This window comes from Protomyctophum parallelum (assembly GCF_964188405.1).
Source record: "Protomyctophum parallelum genome assembly, chromosome: 14".
NCBI classification, from domain to species: Eukaryota; Metazoa; Chordata; class Actinopteri; order Myctophiformes; family Myctophidae; genus Protomyctophum; species Protomyctophum parallelum.
Window position 1 is genome coordinate 4,925,260 of NC_139709.1, and position 25,750 is coordinate 4,951,009.

Here is a 25,750-nt window from a genome sequence, read left to right on the forward strand (position 1 = left end):
GTTGGCAAAAACCAGACAGTTAAATGTCACTGCATAAACATCTGAGCTTATTACATTAAAATTGGTTTAAACAGATGATGTCACAGATTGTACATGTTATTGTTCACATTGGTTTTGAGAAAAGGGAAAAAAAAACATGTGCACACTAGTTTGAATAGAGCTCCATCAGACTTACTTTTATTAACGGTTTTATGACATTCATTTTCTTTTCTTTTTCTTTTTTCTTTTAGGTTTTATGACCTCAATTACACCCAAAAAACCTGAACTTTGAACATTCAGTGGATTTTCTGTGGTCTGAAGTTTTTTGGGGTTTTTTTGGGCCTTTTGAGCTACAATGAAAACAGGCAACACAGTGAAACAGTGACATCTGCTGGCAAATCCCATTGACATATATGGGATTTGCAGTAAGTGATGTCACTTACTGCCGGCAAATCAGAGCACCTGTTTGAGCCAGAAAACCCCAGATCACAGAAAATCTACTGAATGTTAAAAGTTCATGTTTTTTGGGTGCAATTGAGATTAGAAAACCTAAAAAAAACAAGAACAATTCCAAAACCTTTTTTTTAATGTCACAATCCCTCTAACCCATTTTGGGCGGAAACCCCTTCTGGTGTTTTAAACATTATGTTATACTTTTAACTATTGAAAAATATCAGATCTGCTATTTTTGAAAAATCGTGAAAATGTGCCTCAAATCTTTGAATATATATATTCTTTCAGAGTTTCAGTTTTTAACTCAAGTCTTTGCTTCTGGAGGGTCCCTGGAACAACATATTTTCAGATGGGGGTCGGCGGCCAATTACATATAATTTTTGGGGTCCTTGACATGAAATATTGAGAACCACTGATATAGAAACATGAGGTTTTTCAGAAATTTAAAAAAAAATTGTTTTAATTTCAACATCAGGCCAAAATGGGTTTAAGGACACTAGGACTTTTTTTTCCTGGTGAAGACCTAGTGTCGAAACGTTGCAATTATTTGCCTTTAAAAAAAGTAAGTCCTGATGGAGCTCTAGAAACCAGTGTGCGGATGTGTTTTTCCTTTTCCTTTGATGTTCTTCCTTGATGCCTGACACATCCTGGCCTAAATATAGGCATTGAGATGTGCACACAATCCTCTCTGTGTTTTTGGAGAAGAAAAAAGGACCCATTCCTCCCCCTAAATAAATGTCCATAATCATTTGGATTAATCTGTACCGTGTTCTTCTGCCCCCCGAGTCTCTGACGCAACTCGCCCACAATTTGCAGCTCAACCTTTTCTTTCCTTATCCCATTCTGAACGGGAACCCATTTTGGTGTTATAGCATCATGTTGTGCTTTAGCTATTGAAAAATAGCAGATCTACAAGCTCATAGCGCGCCACCGAGTGGCGCGCTACGAGCTTGTAGGTCTGCTATTTTTTGAAAAATCGAAGAACGACTGACATTTTTAGAATCTGATCTCAGGTCAGAATGGGTTCATCAGACCAGTGTGTGTCCAGTGGAAACCCTCGTATGAATCTGATCTCAGGTCAGCATGGGTTAATATTCCCTGCTGGTATAATAATGATCCAAGGTCAGTCTAATCTTTACTCAAATGTGTTTTTCTCCCGGTTCTTTCTTCTCGAGTATGTCCTCCACTCTAGGCATTACAATTGAATAACCCATTCTGACCTGAGATCAGATTTCATACGAGTTTTCCACTGGACACACACACTGGTCTGATTAACCCATTCTGACCTGAGATCAGATTCTAAAAAATGTCAGTCGTTCTTCGATTTTTCAAAAAAATAGCAGACCTACAAGCTCGTATCGCGCCACTCGGTGGCGCGATACGAGCTTGTAGATCTGCTATTTTTCAATAGCTAAAGCATAACATGATGCCAACACCAAAATGGGTGCCCGGTCAGAATGGGATAATAGCCCATAATCAAATATGGAACCAAAAAAGAATCGGTCATCTCAAATCCATGCAACACTTACATCCAACAATAACCAGTAGTGCCTACAAAAAATAAAATAAAAAGTAAAGTCTCTCAGCAGGGAAATGCCCAAACAAGGCATTTCCTGTTTACAGCAACCTTAACCCAGAGCTGCCATGTCTCACCCTTTGAGTGTGACAGTCACGCAATTTAACCCTTTACCACGCACCACGCCACACATGCCATTTCACACGCATTATAATGATAAATAACAATTTTCTCTGCGGCTCCGCCGTGTAATAACGCACGCTCCTCACAAACGGTAAAATAGCCGATCTGCATGCAGCGCTGATATATGCAGGAGGGTAAACAGTGGACCAAAATCGTCAGCAGGGTCCCTGACTGTGTGACGCATGGAAATGAGCCATGCGGAGTTTAACATCGCTTCGAAATATTTTTCATGGAAGACAATATAGCCCCCACAAGTTACAACAAGTGAGTAAGTGACCTGTGACTATCTCTCTTCTATACTGGTGTGTGGCGTCTCTTGCGTGATATGATGAAGTGGAACGGTGCCATAGCCCATGCACATTATAGGGACAAAGTCGTGTGTGTGTGTGTGTGTGTGTGTGTGTGTGTGTGTGTGTGAAGTGAAGTGAAGGGGGAGGGGCCGCATCGCGACTTGTTTCTGTTCATAGAGAGAGAGAGCCCACAGATGTGTTTGAACTAAGAAAATGTAAAAAATAAGGAATTTTCCCACATTCCAGTTTTCTGACATATTCCCCAATTTCCACTGAGATTATGAGGTGAATGAATGTGGCCAGAGCCGCCAGACCAATCTTCTCTTTCTGTCATAGTGACATTGTCCTGCATCAGATCATGTCCAAATCAGGTTCACCAATCTCCAGTAGCCTCTTCAGTTTTTTGAAGATTTTTTGAGTGGTGCAACCACTCCCTTACGGAGCTATGTGTGTGGCTGGCTGGGTCTGAGCACTATGTGTGTGGCTTGCTGGCTGGCTGGGTCTGAGCACTATGTGTGTGGCTGGCTGGCTGGCTGGCTGGGTCTGAGCACTATGTGTGTGGCTGGCTGGCTGGCTGGCTGGGTCTGAGTACTATGTGTGTGGCTGGCTGGCTGGCTGGCTGGCTGGGTCTGAGCACTATGTGTGTGGCTTGCTGGCTGGCTGGCTGGCTGGTTCTGAGCACTATGTGTGTGGCTGGCTGGATGGCTGGGTCTGAGCACTATGTGTGTGGCTGGCTGGCTGGGTCTGAGTACTATGTGTGTGGCTTGCTGGCTGGCTGGGTCTGAGCACTATGTGTGTGGCTGGCTGGCTGGGTCTGAGGAGCATAGATAGATAGATAGATATCTTTTTCATTTCTACTTTAAGCATGAGGAGGCTGTCAGTGCAGGGAGAGCAGCTGGCATGGAGGTGAAGACATCAGTGTTAAGGTTAAATATCAACGTTAAAACGGGACAAATCCACATAAAAAAGCCAATTTATTTCGCCGCCGCCCTTCGGACGGCGTCGAACACATTAAGACACTAGAGTCTCACTCTTGACATTTTCTGAAATATGGCAGCCCTGCTTAACCCATTTAGACCTGAGATCAGATTCTAAAAAATATCTTCTAAATCCTGGCAGTTTTCTGTGTCAGTTTCACCCCAAAAAAATATGTAATTGGCCACCGACCCCCCCATCTGAAAATATGTAGTTCCAGGGACCTCCCCAGAAGCAAAGATTTTAGTTAAAAACGTTCACTCTGAAATAATATACTATTCAAAGATTTGTGTCACATTTTCACGATTTTTCAAAAATAGCAGATCTACAAGCTCATAGCGCACCACCGAGTGGCGCGCTATGAGCTTGTGGATCTGCTATTTTTCAATAGCTAAATTATAACAATGTTTAAAACGCCAAAAGGGGTTCCCGCCCCAAATGGAATTAAATGAATTCCTGGAGGTCAATGTGCTGAAGTCAATATATAGTGGCAAGCCATTCACGGTTCTTTAAACCGTGTTGCAGTGTAATGTACGTACACTATTTCACTTTCAATTCAAACGTGTCCTTGCCTATGATCAGGCCAGTGACGCATGCCTTGACATCAAGTATAAACCCAGGGCAACCAGCAGCTTTTTCCACCTGTAAATGCTAAATGGTGCATTTATATACTGCCTTTATCCAAGGCGCTTTGCGTAGATTGTGCATTACATTCACCCATTCACCCATTCTTAGACCCGCTGTTGACCTGTCTGTCTAGCATCAAATGTTGGATGAGTGAGAACTTTCTCAAGCTAAATGAGGATAAGACAGAAGTTCTCATAATCGGTTCTAGCGAGCAAAAATAATCAATAATTAGCAGACTTGGCAACCTGACTGTAGAAAGTAACAGTACAGTAAAGAACCTGGGGATTATTATTGATTCTGAATTGAATTTTAATTCACACATTAATCATGTTACCAAGATTGCCTTTTTTCACCTTAGAAATATTGCACGAATCAGAGCCCATTTGTCCTTGGACGATGCAAAAACGCTAATCCACGCCTTTGTTTTTTCTCGGCTTGATTACTGCAATGCACTCTTTTCAGGACTGCCTAAGAAAACGACTTACAGATTACAACTTGTCCAAAATGCAGCAGCCAGAGTTTTAACTAGAACTAAGATGAGAGAACATATTACGCCAGTTTTGGCATCACTGCACTGGCTTCCGGTTGTTTTTAGGATTGATATTAAAATTCTGTTACTTGTCTATAAAGCTCTCAATGGTCTCGCACCTCCGTACCTCCGTGACTGCCTACCTAGATATGTCCCTAGCCGCCCCCTCAGGTCCTCCAATGCTGGCCTACTTGAAGTGCCTAATATAATGTGCACAAAAAAGTATGGTGAGGCAGCTTTTTGTTTCTATGGCCCAACAGCCTGGAATAAACTTCCATTCGAGCTCAGACACGCACCCTCTGTAGACATTTTTAAATCTCAACTCAAGACTCACCTCTTCACTCTTGCTTTTAGTTGAGTTTTACTATGCACGTTCCTACCCTGCCCTGACTGATTTGCTGCATGTGGTGTTTTTTTATTTGTTTTGATTTATTTTATGTTCTTATATTCAATTTTGTTCTCTGCCATTGTTCTATCATTTTAACTACTTGTGTTTTATTGTATTTTATTTTTGTGTCCTGCCCTGTGAAGCACTTTGAGCTGCATTTATGTATGAAAGGTGCTATACAAATAAAGTTTATTATTATTCATTCACACACACATTCATACACTGATGGCGGCGGAAACCATGCAAGGCACCGACCAGCACATCAGGAGCAATTAGGAGGTTCAGTGTCTTGCTCAAGGACACTTCCACACCAACTCTGGGGGAGCCCACAGGGTTCGAACTGGCAACCTTGCGGGTAATTACCATCCAGCCACTCTACCCCTGAGCCACCGCCGCTGCTATAGTGTTTGTGTGGTGCGGGTAAATGATTTAATCTGATTTACTGGAGGCAGTGTGTGGTTTATAGCTGCCACTTCAGTGAATTAATGAAGGAGTTACTTTCCCTTCCCTGTTCACAATGCGATGATGAACAGCTCTGTCTGCCGTATATACGTAGGCGCTATAGACCTAATCTATTCACTTTCTGGGTAGACTGATCAACCTGTCAGGACTGATCAAGCGTTAAGTGTTTAACGTTAACCAGTTAATAGTGTCTACACACAGTTAATAGTGTCTAACAAAGCACATACTCCCATCCATACAACAACACCCTGGCTCCCAAACCCTGTACACTCAAGACACGCTCCATATATGGCCAGTACAGAATTCATTCCATATGTTGATCTGCCCCCCCCCCCATTCCCAGCAGTCTGCTGTCACCCAGACGGATGTGTGTACGCGACCTCGTCCTTTAGGGTGAGGTCGCTTCTCGCCCTCAGGCATCTTACTGGTTCCTATACAGTATGGAGTTCTGTGTAAGGCATGCCCAAATATGGAGTGTTGTGATGTCAGAACAGGCCAGCTCCATAATATGGAGCCCTGGGCAGGCACCCTGTCCAGAGCCCGGGCAGATGCCTTTTGTGGCGGTTCTGGACAACCGTGGGTGCGACCGACTCGACACCGGGCACTGTAGCCCCTGTGGGGGTGTGGAACGCGTGTGTCGAATTTGAAGTCGGTGGGGCGAACGGTTCTTGAGTTACGTGTATTTGCGTTTATAGATATGATGCTACAGTACGATAGCACAGTATGATAATGCAGATGTATGTGTTTACATGCTCACATTATGCTATGGATGTTGTACTAATTAATGCTAAAGATAAGACTGCTTTGTCCACAAAAGCTGTAAGCATGTTATTTACATGGAATGTAGATGAGTCAGATCAGATGCTATAGTGTATGTTTGATGTTTATCTGCATCTCTGCATATCTTAGTTTATTTGTACTGTAGCAATACATAGCTTGCTGGAGTTGCTTTACTTTGTTGTTTACGGTAATTGACCATTATTACCCTGTCATGGGTTGACTAGGGTTAATGCCACTTAGTGGCACTTAACCACTTAACCCATTCTGAACGGGAACCTATTTTGGTGTTAGCATCATGTTATGCTTTAGCTATTGAAAAATAGCAGATCTACAAGCCCATATCGCGCCACCGAGTGGCGCGCTACGAGCTTGTAGGTCTGCTATTTTTTGAAAAATCGAAGAACGACTGACATTTTTTTTAGAATCTGATCTCAGGTCAGAACGGTTTAATGCCCAGCATCCTGATTGTGGCGAAAGGCTTTCTCAGAAAAGAGCAGAGCGAGAAGCAGACAACACCGGGTGCGTAGCACCGGGCGGGCACGTAAGAATGATTTTTACTCTCGCATGGTTTAATCAGTTCAAACATAACATAATGTCTGCATATTTTACCTCAGGCAGAGCAGTGACTTGTACCGAAGCAGTACAACTAGCTACTATGAATTAATCAGAGAGAGAGAGAGAGAGAGAGAGAGAGAGAGAGAGACAGTCTACTCTATGGTCTCACTCTCATTGGTATGCAAACTGTAACTCTAGCCTCAACTCTTTGTCTGAAGCCGTTAATTGCAAACGGAGTCCAGCCATCTCTCTGCCCGCCGTGTGTCTGACTGTGTCTGACTGTGGCTCCCAGGAGACATCGGCCTGTCTCCTGGATCTCCTGGCCTCACAGAGGCTCCAAAACAGTGTTGACTTTGTCGACTAAAACTATGATGAGAACTATAAAACTAAGCTGTGATGACTCTGTCTGAGTCAGTCATCAAACTATAGGCTAAAATGTTAAGGGGGACTATAGTGCAGACATTTTTGATACAGAATAAAAACTTGAGTAAAATGTTAATGAGGCACTACTGGAGAAGAGATCCAGTAGAACTACAATAAAACGCTAAAATCGCCGATCTACAAGCTCACAACGCGTCGCACCACAACACGGTGCGAGCTTGTATATCTGCTATTTTTTGGCACACAGCCGAGTATAATTATACATTTAAATTAGGCATTACAGCCCGCCAGACAAAACATCTCGGATGATGAAAATGTGGCAAAAAACTATAAAATGTAAATTTTACTATAAAATGTCCCATGCAGACGTCACGCCTCCTGCCATAACAGCGGCCCCAGAATGGCCTTCGATCCTTCGTCCACACACAGCTCTGTTTGTTCAGTTGATTATCGAGAGGAAAAACACGCTGTATGGATTGTTCTCCTCCATCGCACCATCGAGGGCGTGTGTGCGCCGCTGTGTGTGTGTGTGAGTTTGCATCAGTGGGCGTGTAAACAGTGAATAGTGCTTCAGGTTGGCACACACACACACACACACACACACACACACACACACACACACACACACACAGTGACTGCACGGCATGAATACAGCCAGCTTGAAATCTACAAGCTATAATCTCTCTAGTGGTGTTTGCATGTCCCCGAGGGTAGGTATACCCTCACAAAAAACATGCAGTAATCCTGGTCTCTAAACTACCTCCACCCATGGCCAGCCGGTGGCGCCTGATGGAGGGGAAAGGAACTGGTCGGAATAACGTGTTCCTTTCCACTATTAAACCCTAACCCCCTGTCAGGTGTAAAGGAGCAGCTTGGACACTCATGCATGAAGGCAGCATGATGAGTTCAAGTCCGTAATTGCTCTCCCCAGGTTGGCGGAGGGTGTGTAGACCATAATATTTTAAACGCACTCTCACAAGCACTTTGAATTGTAGGGAGAGAATGTGAGTCACACGTTTTGCGATTGATTGATTGATTTTTTTAATTTAACTGACATTCCATATGTTGATCCGACCTCATCAAACCCTGTACACGCAAGACACGCTCCATATATGGCCTGTGCACGCGAGGTCGCTTCTCGCCCTCAGGCGTCTGTCTTACTGGTATGTTATCTCGGCATGTACTGTATACATACACATGTTGTTTTTATTCCCATTTGACATGCCTGCTGAAATGTATACCAGCATCTCTCTCTACTGCATCAAAGTGATGTTGAACTTGCACCAGTATAGCTAGCAGTGCATGGCCCAGATATGTCCAGATCTTGTCCGTCTTGATCTGCGATTCCACTGTGAGCAAACTCAAGTTCTACCAAAGTTCAACATCGCCTTTAACCCATTCTGAACGGGAACCCATTTTGGTGTCGGCATCATGTTATGCTTTAGCTATTGAAAAATAGCAGATCTACAAGCTCGTAGCGCGCCACCGAGTGGCGCGCTACGAGCTTGTAGGTCTGCTATTTTTGAAAAATGGAAGAACGACTGACATTTTTTGAATCTGATCTCAGGTCAGAATGGGTTATGATCAGACCAGTGTGTGTCCAGTGGAAACCTCGTATGAATCTGATCTCATGTCAGAATGGGTTAAGAATCAGACGTGCCACGGCCCTGCCAGATCGGTTCCGGACTCATCGACCGGGTTAAATAATAACTACAAAAATAATATCTCCTTATTTATTTGATTTCATATTCTTGATTTACAAAGAGAGAAACTGCATGGCTTGGCCTTTGAAGAGCAGCGAGCTGCGCCATATCGATAGCATGAGGTCAGCGCCCCCGCGGCAGCGCGGCTGGTTTCCGTCTTGTTTTGGTAGGGAGAATATCGATAGTATTTCAGCGGGTTACTCCTCTGACACGAGACTGAAGGTAAAAAATACATCCAATACAGGCGTCGGGGAGTCTATGCCGAGACTAGCCTGGTTAATAAACCAGACCGAATCAGCCGTTGGCAAAAATAAATTGCCTGCCGGCGGATTTCGGTCTGGAGAGGCTCAATTGTACGCCCATTTCCTACACCAGAGAATGTGGGCGGCCAATCGGGACACGGCATGCAATATGGGCGGGCTTTGGTACAGTGACTTTACAGAGACCTTTGACTGACAGTAGCTCTGACCAATTGCGTCAAAGAGAAAATGTTTCCCTGGAAATGAAATCCAAGCTGAGCCTCCCCAGACTAATATCCCGCGGTCCGTGCGATATTAGTCTGGTTTATTAACCAGGCTATGCCGAGACACCGCTATGTCTTTGAGAGAGTCTATGCCGAGACACCGCTGCGCCATATTTAATCCTCCCATATTTCTTTATGCAAAGGTTTGTGCAGCTACGTCTACGTTCCTCAATCTGTTTCGCCGCCCGAAATGTGAAGGCTATATAATGGTATGAGATTACAAAGGAACCGTTTGACAGCCACACATGTGGAGAGTAATAAGATCACGTTGCTAGTGTCGGATAGAAGGAATCCAGAAGCTTTTCGGGGGCCCCTATTATCATGACGGCTCAAAACTTTAATTAAAAAAAAATATCATCTTACGTATTTTTGCTTTAGTACTGGTATGTATCTGCCTTTGATATTAAAGGGGAATACCACTCATTTTTCAACATTGAACTATGTCATTAATATACCTTAGAGTTATGTGGAAATATATCTTTTTTTTTAAAGTCCCGCCCCTTAATTCTCTTAAATATATTTTTTATCCCACGATTTTGTAACCCATTTTTCACCCCTGTGTCAATCATCTAATGTGATCCTGGGCTCTACACACCCTCCGCCAACCTAGTCCCCATATATGGGGGACAAGGGGAGACCAACCTAGTCCCCATATATGGGGGACAAGGGGAGACCAACCTAGTCCCCATATATGGGGGACAAGGGGAGACCAACCTAGTCCCCATATATGGGGGACAAGGGGAGAGCAACGGACTTGAACCCATGCTTCCTTCATGCCTGAGTGTTGCTCCTTTACACCTGACAGGGGGGAGTTTCCCTGGTTGGACGTAGCGCGTGGAAGGAACACGTTATTCCAACCAGTTCCTTTCCCGCCCCTTAATTCTATTTAAACCTAGAACTGGTGACATGGCCAAAGCATGTCTGGGAGTCCCCAGCCAAAACGTTGAGAACCCCATGTCATGTGATCAGTGTCATCACGAAGATGTACATTGCAAGCCAAAGAGTACATCTTTGTTATGTCACTGACCACATGACACCAGGTTCAAGTTCTGGTGTCCTTTTATTATTTCAACACAGCAAGTCGGTATATTAATGACATTTCAATGTTGAAAATTAGTGGTATTCCCCTTTAACTCATTTTGGATAAACAACAACAATGCTGTCTCTATCCTCTAGTGAAAATGTGTCAGCTGCGCCATGACTCATCGTCAGATAACGGTACGTTTATTGAAAAATCACACCTGTGTGAACTGAGTGGTGCAACTCACCTCTCTCTCCCCCGACCCCCTCTCCTCTCCTCTCTCTCATTAGCAGGCAACTGCACTCTCTGTTTCTGGCACAACAGCGCCCCTACTGGTACTCATTGTCGTGCTCATTAATGTCACAGACACACATAGGCGGACACGGACATTGCTGGTTGTAGGAGTGGTTGCACAACTAAAAAGAAAACCCACTTGGAAACAATTTACTTTATCTCAGAAAGAAAGGAAAACCCTTTTCTTACCTCCCAAGGTGGCAGACACCAGGAAGTGCGTCCCGTATTTCTTGATGAGGTTGTCGTTGATCTGCTGCAGCGTGGGGCGTCGGCCTAGCAGCCGCAGGTTGCGCAGGAACTCGGGCGCCAGCGGCAGCGGCGCTTTGAGGAAGTCTCTCTTCTCTGTGGCCAGGCTGTTGACCTTCCAGTGGCTGAACTCCCTGCACGGGACACAGGATGATATGACGTTATAGGCCAATAACGCACAGGACACAGGATGATATGAAGTTATAGGACAATAATGCACAGTACGGCGGTGTGATGGACCCTATCACTCGGCCCTACTGGTCAGAGGTGGGACTGGGAAATATCCGTTGACTACCCTTTTTCATACATTTCATATAACTAAAAAACATCGCATGGATGCACCTGGGACGTATTCCTCAGTGATGTATCCTGAGGTCAACGGGGTTCCGGGTCTCGCAACATCATACCCCTCACTCAGGCGACCCAGCCGGGGTTGATCAATCCAGACTTACGTCCCAGTAGCTACCCTCGATCAGTCCCACTAGGGAAAAATCATAGTTGGAGTGGTCAGCTCTCGGCCCACTTTAGGTGTCTCCATAATCATTTCATCACAACGTGGCGAAACTCCTGCGAGTGTTACAGATTATGCAAATATCAGCAGGAAAGTCCACTTCATCTGCATAAATTTGCACAGGAATCAAGGAGCCGTTGCATATCAATGTATATTGTGTATGCATATTTTCGCACCAAACAAAAATGCTAGCAGTGGCACCCTTGTTTCCCTTGGGGACAAATGCGCACAGAAGAGCGCACGTGCACGCACGCACGTGTGCACGTGCACGCGCACACAAACACACACACACACACACACACTATTATTGGCTCAATTACCCCCACGGTATCTCTTGCAATGCGGTGAGGTCAAGAGCATGCTATTACCGCGACAATACTGTAATTATGTTGTCGACAGTACTGTATTGTGGCTATAGAGCAAGTTCTAAACAGTAGCCTGGCATACATACATTACCCGTCACCCGGCATTCTTTGAAAGGACAATAAAAATGGTGCTTGAAGCAACATTTCTTTGTGTCTTTTGACTCTGCTGTAAAGAAAGGTCCCGTACAGTTAAAGAAAACAAGAAATGACTCGAGTCATTTTGAGCTTGCATTCCATTCTGTTGCATGTTGTACCTTAGTGGGGCTTTCTGTAAATGGTAAATGGTGCATTTATATAGCGCCTTTATCCAAGGCGCTTTACAGAGATTGTGCATTACATTCACCCATTCACACACACATTCACACACACATTCATACACCGATGGCAGAGGAAACCATGCAAGGCACCAACTAGCACATCGGGAGCAATTAGGGGTTCAGTGTCTTGCTCAAGGACACTTCGACAGTAACTCTGGGGGAGCCCGGGTTCGAACTGGCAACCTTACGGTTACCATCCAGGCACTCTACCCCTGAGCCAGCCAGTTAGGTTTGGTTTATAGTTAGTCTCGAGCAGCAAAAAAAGGAAAATAATAACCCATCTACGAGATCCGTTTGTGAGATAATGACACGCCCGGAATAGAGATGTCAAGTTGAAGCATGTGGTTAATAAGGAACAGTGCCTTTAATGTGGTGTAATGGTGTGAACCGTATGCTTTCAGCAACAATCTGAGCACATATCTATATCCCTCGGCACGGAGTGTGGGGGAAATATATATTCATATATGGACTCCGGACCGCTCCAGTGCCCGTCCAAATGATTCTGCCATTGATTTAACCCATTCTGACCTGAGATCAGATTCATACGAGGTTTCCGCCGGACACACACACTGGTCTGATGAACCCATTCTGACCTGAGATCAGATTCTAAAAATGTCAGTCGTTCTTCGATTTCTTTCAAAAATAGCAGACCTACAAGCTCGTATCGCGCCACTCGGTGGCGCGATATGAGCTTGTAGATCTGCTATTTTTCAATAGCTAAAGCATAACATGATGCTGACACCAAAATGGGTGCCCGGTCAGAATGATTTAACTAATGGATTACTTTCCTCCTCACTGCTGCTCTGTCTGTCATCACACGATGATGATGGGAGGTCATTTTCACTGGGAATTTGTACTTTGACAAATTGCAGTTCAGTCTGATAACTCACGCATGTAATTAACCAATATTTATTATAGAATCAGTGTGCATGTGACATTGTATCTTAATTGGCGTTGGGCTCTGCTGCATATTTCTCTCCCTGCTCGGCACAATTAGACAACCATCATTAACCATTAAGATCAGGGAGATAGAAATATACAATCACAATAGAGCACCGAAGTCTGACGTCACTTTCAGTAGAGGGCGTCAGTCCCCAGGTTCATGTATTTGTTTAGTTGCATTGAAATCCCCATTGAGGCGATTTTAGGTCGCTTCATATAACAACTGTGTTTGAAAAATAAACATGTCACCCCGGCCGTTTCACTCATATGGATATGAAGAATCAACTGACTGAGAGAAAACGCTAATGTTACTGCTGCTGAATTAGTTAGATTTTCGCTAGAAGCAGACTGTATCATATGAGTGACTGACTGTTGCAAACGATACAGAGACACCTCCCCGACAATAACGCCGAGACAGCTTGTTTATTTTTGGACCACAACGCTTATAGTAGACGATATTAAGATCACCCCATGTTATTCTCCATAGAGAAATTACTTCCGCGAACCAGGGGAATCGAAGGGATGAGCGACTTACGTCAGGACTTCGGTGCTCTATATACCCCCCATGGGGAACAGAAATAGCAGAGCCCACCGGTGGTGCTGGGGTGGTGGTGGGAGAAAACATCACATGACAACAACCAGGAACCATAATGCAGGAAGAAAGCATGCAGTCTAGGTGAGCTTAAACACCACCGCCCAATTGGTCAGCTGACCGCCACATCAGCGTATGACATGTGGGTCTTGCACACACTGAATACGCCCACATGGTAACGCAGCATAATATTAACCCCTCGAGTACAAATGATGTCCCTTGAGCACAGCATGAACTAACTCTGCAAGCTACATGTCATAATGTGGTAGATTCGATCACGATCAAAAACTGCCTATATGGCCTTTGTAATTGTTACACATTTCGGGAATTCCATGTGATTACTGGTCCAATGCAAATGGACGCTGTGTAAACTAAAGCAACAACAAAGCCCCCAAAATATATATTTTCGTACTGTAATAACCTTTTATCACCCGTGACATGAAGCTCTCACCAACACTTTCCAAGCGAACGCTGGAGGCATGCTAATTGCACCGTTAGCCGCGCGGCAAACGGATCGTTGTGGTTTTAATGCAGAAACCCATAATGGTCTGGTTTACTTTGTGTGGTGATCACATGCATGGGAAGGTATTAGTCTTGGCATAGCAGTTAGTCCACATTACACGGCCGATCGGTGTATGCTGATCATTAAGACATTTTGGTCGGGAACCCCTTTTGGTGTTTTAAGCATTATGTTATACTTTGGTCATTGAAAAATAGCAGATCTACAAGCTCATAGCGTGGCACCGAGTGCCGCGCTACGAGCTTTTAGGTCTGCTATTTTTTGAAAAATAGTGAAAATGAGACCCAAATGTTTGAATATATTCTTTCAGAGTGAACGTTTTTAACTCAAATCTTTGCTTCTGGGGGGGTCCCTGGAACAACATATTTTCAGATGGGGGTCGGCGGCCAATTACATATAATCTTGGGGGTCCTTGACATGAACATGTTTGAGAACGACTGACAGGGTTTTTCAGAAAACTGTCAGGATTTAGAAGACGTTTGTAGAATCTTCTCTCAGGTCTACATGGGTTAAGCTCCAGAGACTAGACTACTGAGACTGATTCAGACTGATGTGTTCTCTGTGTCTTCTCCACGCCGGCCGAGCACCGGAGGAAGGGTAACGGACGTGGTTTACCTTTCGTCGGTTACCCTTTCCGCTCTCTGAGAGTTGAAGTTGAGAGAGGCGACCATGGTGGGCTCCCGGCCCTCCCACCACAGCTAACGATGATAGATGCTGTTAATTAAAAGGTTTTTTTAGGTTATTCACACCTGCAGGGCCATGGGCAATGTCCAAGCTACTGTGTTTTGCTGAACCAGGGGGACGTTTTTTTTTTAACCTATTTTGACCTGAGATCAGATTCTAAAAATGTCTTCTATACATCCTGACAGTTTTCTGAAAAAGCTATGTTTCTATGTCAGTCGTTCTTCGATTTCTCAAAAATAGCAGACCTACAAGCTCGTAGCGCGCCACTCGGTGGCGCGCTATGAGCTTGTAGATCTGCTATTTTTCAATAGCTAAAGCATAACATAATGCTAACACCAAAAGGGGTTCCTCCCACCCAAAATGGGTTAAAGCCAATATAAATTAATCTAATATCTAGCTAGAACAGAATTCTGTATTTTGTTCATTTTAGCGGTGGATCATGATTGCCCTGGCGTGGCATTATTAAAGAGAACACCTGGATATGATTAGATATTAATTGCGGCGAAGGTCGCAGTGAACTACGGTTGGTCGGGCACGTGACGTGACATTTTCAGGGATGAATGGAGATCCTGTGTGTGTGTGTGTGTGTGTGTGTGCGCATGTGTGTGCGCATGCATGTGTGCGTGTGTTCGTGCGTGCGTGTGTGTGTGTGTGTGTGTGTGTGTGTGTGTGTGTGTGTGCGTGCGTGCGTGTAAGGTTTACGAGGTAAAAACTTATTTTTTTCCAACAGTCTGCATTTTGATAACGGTTTCACACAGCTGATACCAAACAGTTAGGTGACTTTTTTAACGAGCAGCAGTTTCACCTGAGTCAGGTGCAAACTCACCTTAATAAGAGGCGACCCACATACTATTTCTGTATGAGGGGAGGGGGGGAGGGGGGGGGGACTAGTGTCCACAACCTTCACATTTTCTGCTTAACTTCGCCCCACTGTGCCTCGGTTGGAAGCCAGCTTCAATATCCACACGAACCATTTTGCCAGCAGCACCCATTTCACTATAATTCAAACTCCTTTCAAAGTTACATTAATTCAAAAAAGTTTATATTATGTATTTCTTCTTCTGCAGAGTGGTTATTTTACGGTTATGTCAGCTCTGGAGGAGCAAAAATTATAAAAGCAAAAAAGAATCCTGTGGGAGGGCTGGTGGTCCCAGGGCCCACGCAGAGAGACTTCATTAAAAGCAGCTCTTCTTGCTGACTGAGTGGACCCAGTGTCTGGGAAGTGCTTCAGCGTCAGACCTGAGGCGAGAACCCAGACTACTATATACAGAGCTCTGCATGAGGTCTGCAGGCTCCCAGACTGCCACCGTTTCACATATTTCAACATTTATTAACATAACTCTTACTAATCCTGTTCAGCAGCCTTATTTTATACTGATAGCAGGAGAAACGATCAGAGAACAGATCTACAAGCTTGTGGAGCTGGAAAATAATTGATATATAGGACGGATCTCCTTTCTATAGAGCAGTGGTTTCCAAAGTGAGGTCCGGGGACCCCCAGGGGTCCTTGAGGGAGTTCCAGGGGGGTCCCCCTGTGCAGCTAAATGATAGTTAGTAACCAAATGGACCCTTATGGGTCTGTAACTCTGAGAGTGTACAAATGGAACCAACCTGACCCGTTTCAGAGTTAAATTAACATTGATTTTACAATATAAATCGCTGGTCGCAGATATATAAAATGTCAATAAATGGGGACCCGTAGCCTAATGCATGTCACACTGGCTGGCGGTCCTTAAAATTAAAATGGTTGAGAGTCTTGGAAATCTTCTTATGTATGTATGGGGGTCCTTGGCATATCTCTTCAAATGGGGGGTCCGTTGTTATAATCTGATCGCCCATGGCTGTGTACTTGTACGTGAGAGTGCAGTGTACTTGTTATGTATTGTGTCACAGTGTACTTGTTATGTATTGTGTCACAGTGTACTTGTTATGTATTGTGTCACAGTGTACTTGTTATGTATTGTGTCACAGTGTACTTGTTATGTATTGTGTCACAGTGTACTTGTTATGTATTGTGTCACAGTGTACTTGTTATGTATTGTGTCACAGTGTACTTGTTATGTATTGTGTCACAGTGTACTTGTTATGTATTGTGTCACAGTGTACTTGTTATGTATTGTGTCACAGTGTACTTGTTATGTATTGTGTCACAGTGTACTTGTTATGTATTGTGTCACAGTGTACTTGTTATGTATTGTGTACTGCCTGAACTGTAGCACCCTTAGATAGCATTTCTGTAGACTTAGATAGCATCTGATACAGACTTATAGCATGTTATGTAGACGGCACTATAATTGCATTGTATATAGTCATAGCACGCCATAGTACATATGTATATCATAGTAGTATATATATAGTTTATATGTATAGTCTCATAATATAGATATTCCACTGTTACTTTCTTAGCTTACGCATGTTTTATGATAAATGCTTTTGTGATGTATTCCCATGCTTTTGTTCTTGATTATTGTAAATCGCTCTGGATTAAGAGCGTCTGCTAAATGCCTAAATTGTAAATTGTAAAATTGTAGCATACTTTAATAGTTAGGCTACGAGAGACATCTCGGTGACAGCGAGGTCATCCTTGCTGCAGTAGGTACGCTATTATCCCTGGAACACCATATTTTCAGATGGTAGGGTCGGCGACCAAATACAAATACTTTTGGTAGTCCTTGACATGAAATAGTTGGAGCACCACTGTCATCATAGAAACATAGATTTTTCAGAAAACTGTCAGGATTTAGAAGACATTTTGTAGAATCATCCTTATGGTCTAAATGGGTTAAGATTGTCACGGTTTTGATGGACAGATTCACCCTCTTTGAGCAGTGCCTGTCATTACAGTACACGGTGGGGGTGTGGTTAGCTGATTGGGTGGCCTGGTGGTTACATCAGATCGGCTATACACAGCTGCACAGGTTTAAAGGTTTTAAGACATTCATTTTAATTTCTTTTTCTTTTTTCTTTTAGGTTTTATGACCTCAATTACACCCAAAAAACCTGAACTTTGAACATTCAGTGGATTTTCTGTGGTCTGAAGTTTTCTTTGGGGTTTGGAAGCCTTTTGAGCTACAATGAAAACAGGCAACACAGTGAAAACAGTGACATCTGCTGGCAAATCCCATTGACATAATATGGGATTTGCAGTAAGTGATGTCACTTACTGCCGGCAAATCAGAGCACCTGTTTGAGCCAGAAAACCCCAGATCACAGAAAATCTACTGAATGTTAAAAGTTCATGTTTTTTGGGTGCAATTGAGATTAGAAAACCTAAAAAAAATAAGAACAATTCCAAAAGCTTTTTTTTAATGTCACAATCCCTTAATCAATTTAATTCAGGCTGTTATATCAACACAGATCAACTCAAAGACTTGCTTCACTCTCTTTGCTATTTTGAGAGCCGTGACACATTGGGGTGTGTGTGTGTGTGGGGGGGGGGGATGTGCAGTGCGCACATACTGTACATGCACGTGTACAGTATAGGCTATGCCGGCGTGTCCCCTGGAATGTGAAAACTAGGCTTTGGGCTTATTAATAATTTTGGATCCTCGCCTCTGAGGGAGGGAGGTGTATCATTGAGGCATATCCCTCTCTGGATTAAACTGGAGAGAGAGAGAGAGGAGATAATTTCCCACAGACGTTTCTAAGTATTTTTTTAACCCATTCTGACCTGAGATCAGATTCATACGAGGTTTTCCACTGGACACACACTGGTCTGATGAACCCATTCTGACCTGAGATCAGATTCTAAAAAAATGTCAGTCGTTCTTCGATTTTTCAAAAAATAGCAGACCTACAAGCTCGTATCGCGCCACTCAGTGGCGCGATATGAGCTTGTAGGTCTGCTATTTTTAAATAGCTAAAGCACGACATGATGCTGACACCAAAATGGGTGCCCGTTCAGAATGGGTTAAAGACCTGTAAGCCTCAGACAAAGACAACTGAGCTGATGACAAATCATGACGATAAACAAAATTTGATTTTGGGGCCGAACAAATAATTAGCAAGAACAAAAGAAGGGCAGAGGGTACAACACGTCTCTACAGTAAGACTGTACTGTATTTTAAAGAAGGGCAGAGGGTACAACACGTCTCTACAGTAAGACTGTACTGTATTTTATTGTATCTTCCAGAGACACTACTGAGGTCCATAACACTGAGTGTAAAATTAATAAAGTGTAAACATGGCCAATATGTGACCGTCTCTGACAGAAAGGCCCTCATCTCGACCAGAGTAATTTGTCTGTTTTTTTACAGATTATTAAAGTACAGAATGTAAGCTTTCATATGATGTATCATTCAATGAAATTGGAAAATATTTGAAGGCGATGTGACCATTTTAAAATGCTTGTACCGTTTTACCCAAAGCTGAGAAAATCCTCTTATTCACAACATTTCAACACCTTGAGCTGGACAGAAGTGGGTGTGACAATGGGAGGGGCAATAGGTACTTAACTCCACCCACAATGGCCACCTTAACCACCCCCATGTTTTAGCTGTCAACAGTGCAACACTAGAAACAGTAGATCAGACAGACCTGCTTTTAATTGCAAAATGTACAGTATAGAAAAACAGTAGAATTTTATGTAACCTTATGTGGCAGCTAACAAGGACAACATTCCCTAAAGGGAAGCATATAACCTAGAACTCTGACATGTTTAAGCCAGTAGAACAAACCCTTACTCACACATTACTGTGTGTGAGTGCAATCATCCAATCCACTAAGCAGTGTTGTTTTTGGCAGCAAATTTCTATTTTAGTTTAGTCATAGTCTTTGGACTGAAACTTAATTTAGTTTTAGTGACATTTTAGTCACCTGGAATGTCCTAGTGTTTAGTCTAGTTTTAGTCGACTAAATGTCATAAGATTTTAGTCGACTAAATCTACAGTTGATTTAGTCGACTAAAATGTGTTTTGGCGGGTCTTGATGACGTCGTAATGAGTGTTTTTACACTTGCTGAAAATAGCCGATCTACAAGCTTGTAGATCAGCTATTTCCAGCATGCAACCAAAGTGTAAAATGACTTATACTGGATCTCTTGTCCACTAGTCCCTTTATAACATTTTAGTCTAGTTTTTATTTGTCGACGAAATTGCCAGTATATTTAGTCTAAGTTTTAGTCGTCGTAGCTCAGTTTTCATTTAGTGTCCATTTGTTTTTGTCAGTGAAAAAAGGTAGTCGACGAAAAATTTTCGTCTTAGTTTTAGTCGACGAAAACAACACTGCGACTAAGCAACTCAAAGCAAGGCTGAATGAATTCCAACCACTTAAAGAAAGAAACTAAGAAACTTAGTATTTGTTTCTTAGGCTGAACAATCACTCTGAAAGAAAGTGAAATTGAATATCATCTATAGGGTGTCTTTGGTGGATCTAATGAATAGGGAAAAAGAAGTGGCCTGCCACTGTTAACCCATTCTGACCTTAGATCAGATTCATATGAGGTTTCCACTGGACACACACTGGTCTGATTAACCCATTCTGACCTGAGATCAGATTCTAAAAAATGTCAGTCGTTCTTCGATTTCTTAAAAAATAGCAGATCTACAAGCTCATAGCGCGCCACTCGGTGGCGCGCTACGAGCTTGTAGATCTGCTATTTTTCAATAGCTAAAGCATAACATGATGCCAACACCAAAATGGGTTCCCCGTTCAGAATGGGTTAATTTGTGGAGATATGGTCTGTGTGTTCCCAGCTGAGAATTTCCGGTAATCTGTTTCTGCAAAGGCACGGCCCCCTCATAGACAACGGCATTATTCATGAAGCTTCCTGCATGCGCCAGTCTGGGGGAAATTACTTATTGATATTACACAGATATTGGCAAAGCAGGCCGGGGAGAAACTTTCTAAGAATACAGCCCTGCACTGAGTCACACACACACACACACACACACATGCACGCGCGCACACACACACACACACACACACACACACACGTGTCTGATAAGAAGCTTTATATATGCTCTGCTATACGGCGCAAACACACACACACAGTCATACACGCACAACACAACACAACACACCACACAGTAAAATTCTTATTGGGTATAAACACACACATTCTGACCTGAGATCAGATTCATACGAGGTTTCCGCCGGACACACACTGGTCTGATGAACCCATTCTGACCTGAGATCAGATTCTAGAAATGTCAGTCGCTCTTCGATTTTTCAAAATAGCAGACCTACAAGCTCGTAGCGCGCCACTCGGTGGCGCGATATGAGCTTGTAGATCTGCTATTTTTCAATAGCTAAAGCATAATATGATGCCAACACCAAAATGGGTGCCCGTTCAGAATGGGTTAAGTATGTTTCACCAGTTTCAATTGAAACGGGCCTCCACCCTCAGGGGTGGCCTCAACAAAATAATGATGTCATAGGTATGTGGGGGGGCCTCATATTTGGTCTTGAAACGGGCCTCCATATTCCTAAGGCCGCCCCTGAGAACACACAAACACACCAAGCTGGCCATAGGGGGGCGCTAGCTCCCCTCAAAGAGCCAGAATGTAAAATGCTTGTCATTCAGCCTCACTTTGAGTTGCCCAGTGGACTGTCTCTCACACAGCGATATGGAGAAAAATATCACACCCGCGTGACGTGAGCGGCACTGTTATCACCATACATCACATTCCGTGCTCAGCCAGTCAGCTTGAGCACATTCCGCGCATGCGCGAACACACGTGCATGCACGAACACACACACACACACACACACACACACACACACACACACACACACACACCCTCAAAATACAACACAGCTCAGTGTTAGGGAACGCTGTAGCAATTTAAAATGTAGGCATTTAGTAGACGTAATCCAGAGTGACTTACATTAAGCAAGAACAAAAAAGCATGGGAATGCATCACATAAAAAGCATTTATCATGAAACATGCGTAAGCTAAGAACGTCACAGTGGAATATCTATATAATGAAACTATATTAAAAACTATACATATATACTATACTATACGTGTGGAAGACCCATAGATACATAGACCCCAAGGTAGCCGCAATTAAGTAATAAATATAGCAATAGAGTTCAAAGGTTGCACTAATTGGCGTTGTTAAGGCGTGCATGGCAACAGTTTGTGTCTCGTGTGATTTCACACCAGAAGATATAAGATGATGCACCGTGTTGAAAATGACTGTAGACGTCGAGAGAGAGAAGACAGACAGACAGACAGTGTGATGTTGTCTTGGATCGTTTCCAAAGCAGGAGGACCAAAGCGATTCTGGCATGCTGCTGTAGCAGTGAGGAACAAACTGTATTCCTTTGGAGGCTACTGTGATGGAGGGACCTTCAACAACATGGGACAGATGGATGTCCATGTCTTCAACACAGTGTCTTTATGCTGGAAGAAGTTACCTCCAGTGGAACCAGGAAGAGGAGACGGTGACCTTGAGGTTCCATCCAGGCACTGGGGCCACACAGCTGTGTTGGTTGAAGATACAGTCTACATCTGGGGAGGGTCTTTGGGAGGCCATTCTTACTGCAATGTCCTTTATGCATTTGATGTTGACTCCCACAGATGGTTCCAACCCAGGGTTTCTGGGGCTGTTCCAGAGGGGAGGAGCTACCACTCAGCCTGTGTGTTGGAGAAGGTCATGTTTATCCATGGAGGACAGACCAAGCTGACTGGTAACACTAATGACATGTACAAGTTGGACACCAGCACAATGGTCTGGACTTTAATTAACACCAGAGGAACTCAACCTACTGATTCATCAGCTCACTCTGCTACCATCATTGGTACCAAGATGTTTGTATTCAGGGGCTGGAGGCCCCAGGGGGGCTACAACAGCATCATAGTGTTTGACACAGAGACAAACGCCTGGCTGGACACACCTTATGCACAACTTCTACCAGAAGGACGCTCGAATCATTCAGCATTTACCTACAATGGAGAGCTGTACATATTTGGTGGCTGGAACGGTAACCAGAACTTAAATGATCTGTGGAAATTCAGTCCAGAGACCTTCTCCTGGAAGAAGGTTGAGCCCAAGGGGAAAGGACCATGTCCAATGTATGGTATGTGCTGTTGCATTGTGGGAGATCGTATCTTCTTCTTTGGAGGAAGAAAAGGATATCACACTATCTCTGATGAGCTGTTCATCTTAGACTTGAGTCCTTGTCTTAAGACGTTATGCAAGCTAGAAGTTATTCAGTATGCTCTGGACCAATCAGAACTCCCACACGACATCAGGTGGGAACTGGCAGCCATGGCAACCAACGACAACATACGACAACAACAACAACAACAACCGAGACCACATTCCAGACGAAGGAACAGCAGAAAGATCAAGAAATGATGGATCAACATCTCATCCCACCTGATGGTGAGCCACCTCTCAGCATCACTTACTGAGATTCAAACCTCAGGAGACTGCTTCTCTCCAGACAGGCTCTCTAACCATTCAACTAGGCATCAAACAATGACAATTGTTCCGTCCAACACAATGCAGTGGAAACACAAACCTGTGTCTGTATGTTCCAAACTGAACACGGTGGAACTCTCTTTATTTCTATTATCTTTTTTTATTTAAAGGACCAAGCAGTCCTGAAAGGACTTGGTCCTTTATTGTTAACACATTGAGTACGCCGACTGCCTTCAAAATATAGGCTATAGAATACCGGAGGTGTCTGATCGCTTTTACTTTGAAAGCCATGAACCGGAAACACTTTCCTAAAAAAGTTGACTTTACAAAGTGACCTCAACATCCCCGATCATCTTAATATATTGTTTTACGCTCCAAAAAGCGTTCATATTTTGCGGGAGAGACGGATGAGCAGCAGAAATGGAGCATATCGCTCTATTCATCACCACGGAGAGCGCCCTGGATTAGGAGCTACGAGTCATTCTTTCCGTCTCGCTAACGTGGGAGTCAATAATAAGCTAATAGTTGCACTGAGCGTTAGCATACGGCAAGCGAAAAGCGAAATGCCCAAAAAATAAATAGGAAAAATTCTGAATATTAATATCTCGCCCCGCATCGCTGGGATGTCGCTAGGACGTCCTCAGACGTCCTTTGAACTCTACTCTACTCTACTCTATGACGTTCTCAGGCGTCCTACGTGCTGTAAGTGTTAATAGTGTTAGGTTTTTTCCTCCTTCTCCTTTTGCCAAAAAAATAATAATTGCGATCTTAAAGACTATCTGGTACACAGCAAGCTAAAAGGAATCAACACACCAGCACGCCAGAGACTAGAATACTTCAAACCCAAACAAATAGTTCAAAATAGAACTACAAAACACATGTTGGAGATTAAACAACAGATAACAGCCAGCACCAGCAACTATGTTTATTTAAAGGATATATATATATATATATATATATATATATATATATATATACAGTGATGTAACTAGGGTGCGTTTTGCGTCCAAAAACGCACTTTATAGTTTTGGGACGCAATAGACCATCAACCTGTGCGTCCATGGGATGCACTACTGTTACTCCCACTGAAAAGAAATCGCGGGGGGAAAAAATGCGGTAAAACAATAATCTACGGAAACGATCATTTTGTATGCCCACATCCGACCTCATCCTATGTTATAAAAAATAAAATCCATGTAGAAATCGTTGTAGAACCACTAATTTGTTGTAACTACATTGTCAACACAGCGCGCCGCCATGTTGCTCAGGCGAGCTCTGACCGGGGAGCGGAGCGCTCCGAGCGCAGCCTCTAGAGTAGACTAGAGCCGTTTAGAGAGAGAGTGACGACAATTGAGTGATCAGTGACGCTTGCAGCCCGTTGCAGCCCCACGAATAAGCAGTGAACGGAGATGTCGCAACTCTCTCAAATAAACCGCGCTGCCTCCGACAGAAATATTTAGGGGAACATGTTTTAGCGTGACAAGCAGACCCGATTCACAAACAGACAATGAGTCACTTTAAATGAGCTGTGCTGCAGTGCATTAAATGCACCATACTTAAGCTCACTGATCTCACCACATTATTATTATTTATATATTTTACATTATTTTGGTGCCATTATATTATTTACTGTTCTGCATACGTTGCACTGTTGTGTTGTTCTGTTTGCATACTTTGCACTGTTGTTGCAAACATCTTTGCAAATATTAAAGTTTTCAGATTTGGAATTGTATTCACTTCTTTCATACATTTCTACATGAATATAACCACATTATAACAATCAAAAATGAAATGATAGTTTAATGCTGCAATTTGTAAAAATGACAAAATGTGACTGACAAAACGTCGCTGAAGTGGGACTCATCAAATGTCCCTGGGACTCATCTACAAGACCATCCCTGCATCCTGGGACTCATTACATTGGAAACCTAATTACATCACTGTATATATATATATATATATAAGGATTGTTCAACATTACATGGCACATGGCATTGAAGCTCTAAAAGTATACCTGGACTTCAACACAATCCCAACTGGACAGTATAGGACAAAGACGTTTTAATGAAAAACAGTGGATCAAGAACCTCAACACGGATTTTCCTGGAGGTTTAAACATGCCAAAATATTAGACAAGTTGTTTTGATTTTGTACCAAAACTCCACAGCCATATACATGCTAAACACAGCCAACAGACTTTGAATATAGGGGACAAATTAGCACATTCCACACCAAGCCAACCTGGGACACGAAGCAAGAGTGTACAGTGCACTGAAGTCCCCTCAGTCAACCCCCGCCACTCTTGGCCCTCTCTCTCTCTCGCTCACTCACTGCCTTGCTCTCTCCCACAAAGTTAATGTTAGTAAAGTTACACCTATTTTATGTAAATAACATGGTAAAATGTGCAGCATTGGGGGGGTAAAGGGGAGACACTTTAATTGTGAAGGGACGACAGGATGAGGAAAGGTGTTGTTGCTAATTGTCGAGAGTAATGGCTGCGTGTGATATTGAACAGTCAAACTATTCGTATCAATATACGGC

The 25,750-nt window shown here is 43.3% G+C and overlaps 1 protein-coding gene across 1 annotated transcript in view; it reads right to left on the minus strand.

Annotated features, from left to right (window-relative positions):
* The window catches only part of brinp2 (bone morphogenetic protein/retinoic acid inducible neural-specific 2), a gene marked incomplete at both ends in the record, with an annotated part of 193,619 nt that overhangs the window by 152,875 nt on the left and 14,994 nt on the right, over positions 1 to 25,750 (minus strand). Inside the window, one exon of the mRNA XM_083781950.1 lies at positions 10,849 to 11,039. Coding sequence (XP_083638076.1) covers positions 10,849 to 11,039 — 191 coding nt within the window. The remainder of the gene's footprint in view (positions 1 to 10,848; positions 11,040 to 25,750) is intronic.